At 39.4% G+C, this 7,962-nt stretch overlaps 1 protein-coding gene across 1 annotated transcript; it reads right to left on the bottom strand.

Annotated features, from left to right (window-relative positions):
• Positions 1-7,028: 7,028 nt before the first annotated feature.
• Positions 7,029-7,616, bottom strand: LOC101057104 (oxidation resistance protein 1-like). Its single transcript, XM_003952649.5, has one exon. The coding sequence runs from the start codon at positions 7,614-7,616 to the stop codon at positions 7,125-7,127; it is 492 nt and encodes a 163-aa protein (XP_003952698.1). The 3' UTR covers positions 7,029-7,124.
• Positions 7,617-7,962: the final 346 nt, after the last annotated feature.

Below are 7,962 nucleotides of genomic sequence, written 5' to 3'. Positions count from 1 at the left end.
TAGATTGCAAAAGTTTTCTCCCATTCTGTAGGTTGCCTGTTCACTCTGATGATAGTTTATTTTGCTGTGCAGAAGCTCTTTAGCTTAATTAGATCCCATTTGTCAATTCTGGTTTTTGTTGCAATTGCTTTTGGCGTTTTTGTCATGAAGTCTTTGCCTATGCCTATGTCCTAAATGGTATTGCCTAGGTTTTCTTCTAGGGTTTTTATGGTTTTGGGTTTTACATTTAAGTCTTTAATCCATCTTGAGTTAATTTTTGTATAAGGTGTAAGGAAGGGGTCCAGTTTCAGTTGTCTGCATATGGCTAGCCAGTTCTCCCAGCACCATTTACTGAATAGGAGATCCTTTCCCCATTGCTCGTTTTCGTCAGGAAAAACATGACTATTTTAAAATAGCAACTATAATACAATATTCCCTGTTGAGTCATTGTCATCATATTTTCATCTTATTTTTTTCTTTTCCATATATTTTTCTGGTAAATATTTTTTGTCTGGTAAGAACACAGGAAGGTAAGATATACTCAACAAATTTTTAAGTGCACAATACAGTGTTGTTGACTATACATACAGTGTTTTACATCAGATCTCTAGAACGTTTTCATCTTGAGTAACTAAAACATTATACCTGTTGAACAGTAACTCCCCATTTCCCCTGACAGCCCCCCTTCTATTCTGTTTCTGTGAGTTTGACTGTTTTAGAAATCTCATGTAAGTGAAATCATGCAGTATTTGTCCTTTTGTGACTTTTAGTCTTTATTCAACATCCAAGCACATGCATAGTTTTTCTTGACAGCTTTTTTCTTTGATATAAATCAGACTTTCTGTTTCTTTACATACGCTATAAATTTGTTGAAAACTGGAAATTTTATGTAACATATTGTGGCAACTCCGGATTTGGTATTTGTTCCCCTGGGGGTTGTTATTGCTGGTTTATTATTATTGTTGTGTTGTTTCATTATTTGCTTAGACTTTATCTGCAAAATCCTCTATGGTGTGTGCCTGCTGATTTCTCCACTGTTGTTTTAATTTGCATTTCTAGTTTTTAGCTGGTCATTTTAGGGGATTTCTATGCATCTGTATTGCTTAATGATTATTCAATTATTGGTTGAAGGTTGTATTGAAAAACCTTGAGTCAGTAGGTCTTTATCCTATGCTGATGTGTCTGTGCATTCAATGTTCAGGCAATTTCCCAGTCTTCCTCCACTTTGCTTCCCTCTGAGCGCTTCCAGGTCTTCCTGCTCATGTGCACATCCTCATTAGTTCAGGGATATGTGGTGAGCATGGGCTTTCTTAGGTTTTCCCTACATATGCACACAGCCTCCCACTCCAGCAGAGATGTGCGGAGAGCTTATTTAGCCCCTCATTTCTAGACTTTCTTCCTGTTAATTTAAAAATTAGTCTGCCCATCTCTTGCCCCAAATGGGACTGCAGTCTCAGACTAGTGGAGCTATGCATCTTCCCTGTTTTTGTCCCTCTAACTTTACTGTTTTTAACTAACCCTACTACTGGGCATAGGCTCCTTTCCTTCTACTCCAAATCAAGTGAGCCCACTGTAGCAGAGAGGCTGCTAATGTTCACTGTCATTCCTACACTGTTAGCACTACCTCACTGATCAAGCTGGGGAGCGGAATGGGAGCAGCCCCTGGTAAGAACGCCTCAGAGTCTCACTGATCTTCCAAAGTTCAGCAGCTTCTCAATTTTGGTTGTTTCCCTTTGGTTGATTTTCGGAGCCCTGAAATGGTTGTTTTTCTTCTTTTTTCAGTTTTGTAGTAATTTTTTTGGGGGGTGGCCGGTGGGGAGCTTCTTCACTCCAGCATCACCAGAAATTTCCTTATTTTTATTTATTTGTTACGTACTGGAGTAATCTCTTTTCTGTGTATTTATTAATTTTTTCTTTATTTTCCCCAACTTTTTATATTGAAAATCTTCATAATCTGTAGAAAATAAACACCTATATACCCTGCATTTAGATTTACCAATTGTTTACTTTCTACATTTGTTTTATATTTGTCTGTAAATATACATACGTATGCATGTACATAGTATGTACATGTATATAAAAACATTTTTCCTTAACCATGAAGATTATTTGCAGACACCCTGAGTATTCCTTCCTAAATACTTCAGCATACATTTTCTAAGAACAAAAACATTTTATTTCTTAAATACAATTGTCATATTTAGGACATTGAATATTGATAAATATTTATATACATATACACTTAAAAATTTTTTTTTATTTAGGAGATGGGATCTTGCTCTGTCACCCAGGCTGGAGAGCAGTTGCTCAAATCACTGCAACTGAACCGAGACTTCAACTGTTGGGTTCAAGTGATCCTCCCCACTCAGCCTCTTGAATAGCTGGGACTACAGGTACACAGCACTGCACTTGGCTAATTTTTAAATATTTTTGTAGACACAGTGTCTCGCCATGTTGCCTGGGCTGGTCCCAAACTCCTGGGCTCAAGCAATCCTCCCACCTTAGCCTTCGAAAGTGTTGAGATTACAGGCGTGAGCCACTGTGCCCAGCCAACATACATACATTCTATATTCAAATTGCCCTAATTGTGACAATAATGTGTTATAACTTTTTTTTAGATCTTTGCTGTTCACCTTCAAGCTGAGGACTTACCACTTTTCTTCGATTATGAAAAATGCTCAGCCAATAGCTATTCATTAAACAAATATTTATAAGGTGTCAACAACTGATTGTTAATGTTCTAGGGTGATACAATGCTTATCAAAACATGAGTTTCTACCTTCATGGTTCACACTCTAGTCAGGGGAGACAGTAAATACACATAACTTATGTAGTATGTTAGAAGTTGGTAAGTGCTATGGAGAAAATAAGGGCAGGTAAGGGTAAAAAGAGGAGTAAAGAGGGAGTGGTTACAAATTTAAATAGAATAGTGAGGGTTGGTCACACTGAGATGGTAACATTTGGGTAAAGATTAGAAGGAAGCCACTCTAACTCCACCATTCCTTCTGTTTCCTGCTTCTGGAACTTCTCTTAGACATAGCCCCATCCTCGTTTCTCTTCATTGTTCTTTTGTATACTTTTATTTTTCTGTGCTACTTTGTGGAGGTCTTTTTTCACTGGAAGTACTATGTTCCAGTTTGCTAATTCTGTCTTTGTTTGTTTAATTTATTGAGTTTTGAAATTTCACTTCCGGGATTTCTAGTTGGTGTTTTTACACCTAGACTTTTTGTAAAATTTCTACCTGTTTAGTAATCTTGTTTTCTAATAGATTCTATTTATTTATATTTTTAAAGACTAAGAAATTCTTAAAGTTACTTCTAGAGTAATTTATCATGTCACTTGGGAGTGAGTTCATATCCAAATTGTTGCTTTTTGTTTGTTTGTTTTTGCCTTACACAGAATTAGTTTCCCCCACGTGTGTGGAATTTTGGCTTGCAGTCTAACTTGCAGTCTAACAGTGAAGAAGATTTTTTTTCTCCTTCTGAGTTCTCTCCCACCACTGTCTAGTTCTTTTGGTTGCCTCCATATGGGCTCCATATAGTACCCAGTCCAAGACTGGGTCTTACATAGGTGATTTCTGATCTAGTGGGGCTATTCTAAAGCTAGTCACTGAGCCAGCAGGCAGCTTGGCCCAGTTCCTGGCTGCAAAGCTCTGCCTTTAACCTCTAGGCTCTCTAGATACATAGTTTTAATATAACTTGTGGCCTCAGGTGGAGAGTGTAGCTTTTTCAGCCTCCCTGAGGTAAGGAACCCCTACCTGGACTACTGCTTTAGACAGCAAGCTTGTCCTTTGTTCCTTTCCTCAGTTGGATGCTTTTAGTCCTTATTATTCTGCAGAAACTCCTGGCCACCTTTACTACTTTTGTTTTTTTGTTTTTTTTTTTTTTTTAAATTATACTTTAAGTTTCAGGGTACATGTGCACATTGTGCAGGTTAGTTACATATGTATACATGTGCCATGCTGGTGCGCTGCACCCACTAACTCGTCATCTAGCATTAGGTATATCTCCCAATGCTATCCCTCCCCCCTCCCCACCACAGTCCCCAGAGTGTGATATTCCCCTTCCTGTGTCCATGTGATCTCATTGTTCAATTCCCACCTATGAGTGAGAATATGCGGTGTTTGGTTTTTTGTTCTTGCGATAGTTTACTGAGAATGATGGTTTCCAATTTCATCCATGTCCCTACAAAGGACATGAACTCATCATTTTTTATGGCTGCATAGTATTCCATGGTGTATATGTGCCACATTTTCTTAATCCAGTCTATCATTGTTGGACATTTGGGTTGGTTCCAAGTCTTTGCTATTGTGAATAATGCCGCAATAAACATACGTGTGCATGTGTCTTTATAGCAGCATGATTTATAGTCATTTGGGTATATACCCAGTAATGGGATGGCTGGGTCAAATGGTATTTCTAGTTCCAGATCCCTGAGGAATCGCCACACTGACTTCCACAATGGTTGAACTAGTTTACAGTCCCACCAACAGTGTAAAAGTGTTCCTATTTCTCCACATCCTCTCCAGCACCTGTTGTTTCCTGACTTTTTAATGATTGCCATTCTAACTGGTGTGAGATGATATCTCATAGTGGTTTTGATTTGCATTTCTCTGATGGCCAGTGATGATGAGCATTTTTTCATGTGTCTTTTGGCTGCATAAATGTCTTCTTTTGAGAAGTGTCTGTTCATGTCCTTCGCCCACTTTTTGATGGGGTTGTTTGTTTTTTTCTTGTAAATTTGTTTGAGTTCATTGTAGATTCTGGATATTAGCCCTTTGTCAGATGAGTAGGTTGCGAAAATTTTCTCCCATGTTGTAGGTTGCCTATTCACTCTGATGGTAGTTTCTTTTGCTGTGCAGAAGCTCTTTAGTTTAATTAGATCCCATTTGTCAATTTTGGCTTTTGTTGCCATTGCTTTTGGTGTTTTGGACATGAAGTCCTTGCCCACGCCTATGTCCTGAATGGTAATGCCTAGGTTTTCTTCTAGGGTTCTTATGGTTTTAGGTCTAACGTTTAAATCTTTAATCCATCTTGAATTGATTTGGTTTTTTTTTTTAAGCCGAGTCTCACTGTGTCGCCCAGGCTGGAGGGCAGTGACGCAGTCTTGGCTCACTGCAATCTCCACCTCCAGGTTCAAGCGATTCTCCTGCCTCAGCCTCCTGAGTGGCTGGGACTACAGGCACGCACCACCACTCCCGGCTAATTTTTGTATTTTTAGTAGGGATAGGGTTTCACCATATTGGCCAGGCTGGTCTCGAACTCCTGACCTCAAGTGATCCACCCACCTCAGCCTCCCAAAGTGCTAGGATTACAGGCATGAGCCACCGTACCAGGCCTACCTTTACTACATTTAGATACAGAACAGGTAGTACCTTACTTTTCAAGTCCTCAGGGACATTTTGTGTTTTAAAAGTCTTTTTTCTCTATATACTTTTTCCATCATTGTTATATGTTGGTAGATGTTGGGTCCTTCCAAAGTGTAAACTTAGAATGCCATCAAGGACCTAAAGTCTGCTTTGTCATTAGCTCTGTGTCTTAGCTGTTTCTGTAGCCTGTCTGGGCCTCGGTGTTTGCTATTATTAAGGTTTAGGCATATGATTACCTAAAGATTCAGGCAAACCAGATTTAAAAGTATGTGAAGGCCGGGCGCGGTGGCTCACGCCTGTAATCCCAGCACTTTGGGAGACTGAGGCGGGCCCATCACCTGAGGTCAGGAGTTCAAGACCAGCCTAGTCAACATGGTGAAACCCCGTTTCTACTAAAAATACAAAAATTAGACAGGCGTGGTGGTGGGCGCCTATAATCCCAGCTACTCGGGAGGCTGAGGCAGGAGAATTGCTTGAACCCGGGGGGCAGAGGTTGCAGTGAGCCGAGATTGTGTCATTGCACTCCAGCCTGGATAAAAAAGCGAAACTCCCTCTAAAAAAAAAAAATTAAAAAAAAAAAAGAGTACATGAAGAATAGTGAGATAGGTAAATTGAGGCTAGATCATGATCATGGATGGTCTTGGATGTCAAAGCCAAAGAATTCGAAATTTGGTTCATAGAAAAGGGAGAGTTGTTGAAGTTTTGGTAGCATGATTTAGAGAGATTAGGGAAGCCATATAATAGGAGGACTTGGAGGAACAGAGCAAACAGCCAAGGAACCAGGAGGACAATGTCCAAGGACAGTCAGGCAAGGAACAAGGCCAGAGCCAGGGTAGATGTGGTGGAAATGAAGAGGTGACAAGATTGAGAATATGACACACCCATGCTTCCAGGACCTACTGAGAAGGGATTTAGAGCCTGGGTGTTTGTGAAGATGACTCTGCTATCAACAGTACTGGAGAATCAAGACAGGGTGGATTGAAGGGACCACGCCCTCCCTTGAGTACTGAAGTGCACAGTCCTTTGGTGGGCACAGTCATGAGAACAACTGATTTACAGATGCTAACTTGATGATGAGCATTGTGCCAAGCACTTCACTAACTCCTTTAATCCTCACAACAGCTTTTTGAGTGAGGCTCTGTATAAGCACTTTATGGTTGGCTAAAATCAAGGCTTAGAGAAGATAAGTAATTTGTTCATGGTTAACACAAGCTTGCAGCAGGCAAAGCCAAAAGTTATACCCAAGTCTTTTTTTTTTTTTTTTTTGTCTATGAAGTATGTATTATTTTGGCAAGTGATCTTTTCCTTCCTAAGAATAAGATGAACATGTCCAAATGTTACCTGTGCCAACTTCACAGATACAGAAGTATCTAGTCTTCATTTCCTCAATGCCCCAATTAGATGGTTCTAGTAAACGAATCAATATAGTTAAAAAAAAAAAAATACAGGTTCAACAAAAGAGCACCATCCTATTAGGGAACTGAGTAACATGTGAAAATGAAGTTGTCATTATAATCAAAATGTTGCCCAAATTCTAACAAACCCAAGCTGTTATACTAGTACATGGACGCAGTCCATAGTGTTAACCTAAAGAACTCTGGGACAAGAACATGATTTGAAAAATAAACTCCAAAATTATACCTGTAATAAATGGTGAGACAGACCAATTTTAAAGCACAAGTGACATGTTACACTGTATTGCTTCTTGAACTTTCCAAACAATGCTTGTCCATTTCAGGTTTGGGCCATTCTCCTGCTAAGACAGAGAGCATTGTATTTATTCAAAAGCCCAGATTTCAATATCTTGGATAAAGAAATCTTCCTTCTTAGAAAGTGTACGATTCCCAAACGTTTTACAAGAATGGCTTCTTGCATGGTAGAGATCTCCATCAAGCCAAAGGGCAAATTCTCCTCCTCCACCACCGAAAGCTAGTGAATCCATGTCTCCTTTGATAAAAAACATGTTATCTCCTGTCCACTTAAAGACCTCAAACTCTGGACAGAATGTAAAAACAAAGGTCTCTCCAGTACCATAAAAGCCATCACTCACTTTAAATGGCTCAGCTGCTAACGCACCAAAAACCTGTCCATCACTGTCTTTAATCACCATCAGCACTGGGGTGTCTAAACCTGTCATTGTTCGATAAAGAGTTTTCAAGCTTGTGCCATGTTTTCCAGTACCATAAACAAGAGTCCGTGGATACCCAATTGTTCTTGGTGGAAGATGCTTGGTAAGCTTTTCAATTTGATCTGGCAGTAAACTTTTCATTTGAGAATAGGTTTAGGTTTACCAAAAAGTTGCAAAGATATACAGAGTCTCTATACCTCTCACCCAGATTCCTCTGTTGTTAATGTCTTACATCACTATGGTAACTTTTTCACAACTAAGGAACCAACATTACATTTAAATATAGATGTATTTTTTTTTTTTCTTGTGACGCTAGAGGCCATGGCTTTAATCCCTATACTGTCTTTGTTTGGTTTGGCTTACAGGTGAGCTGGAATTTATTTTAAAGGGGAAAGTCCTTTTCTTTTTCCGCTCCTTCCACTTCCCCTCCATGCTTCCAAGCAGGAAAATGAGTTCAGCAGGCTCCTCCACGTGTGAAATCAGTTTA

Source organism: Pan troglodytes, chromosome 16, assembly GCF_028858775.2.
Source record: "Pan troglodytes isolate AG18354 chromosome 16, NHGRI_mPanTro3-v2.0_pri, whole genome shotgun sequence".
Classification (NCBI taxonomy): domain Eukaryota; kingdom Metazoa; phylum Chordata; class Mammalia; order Primates; family Hominidae; genus Pan; species Pan troglodytes.
Note: the sequence above shows the minus strand (reverse complement) of the source record. Positions and strands in the feature narration are given on the sequence as shown.

Bases quoted from the DNA above. Each gene is read 5' to 3' on its own strand.
- LOC101057104 (XM_003952649.5), bottom strand. From the start codon at position 7,616: ATGAAAAGTTTACTGCCAGATCAAATTGAAAAGCTTACCAAGCATCTT.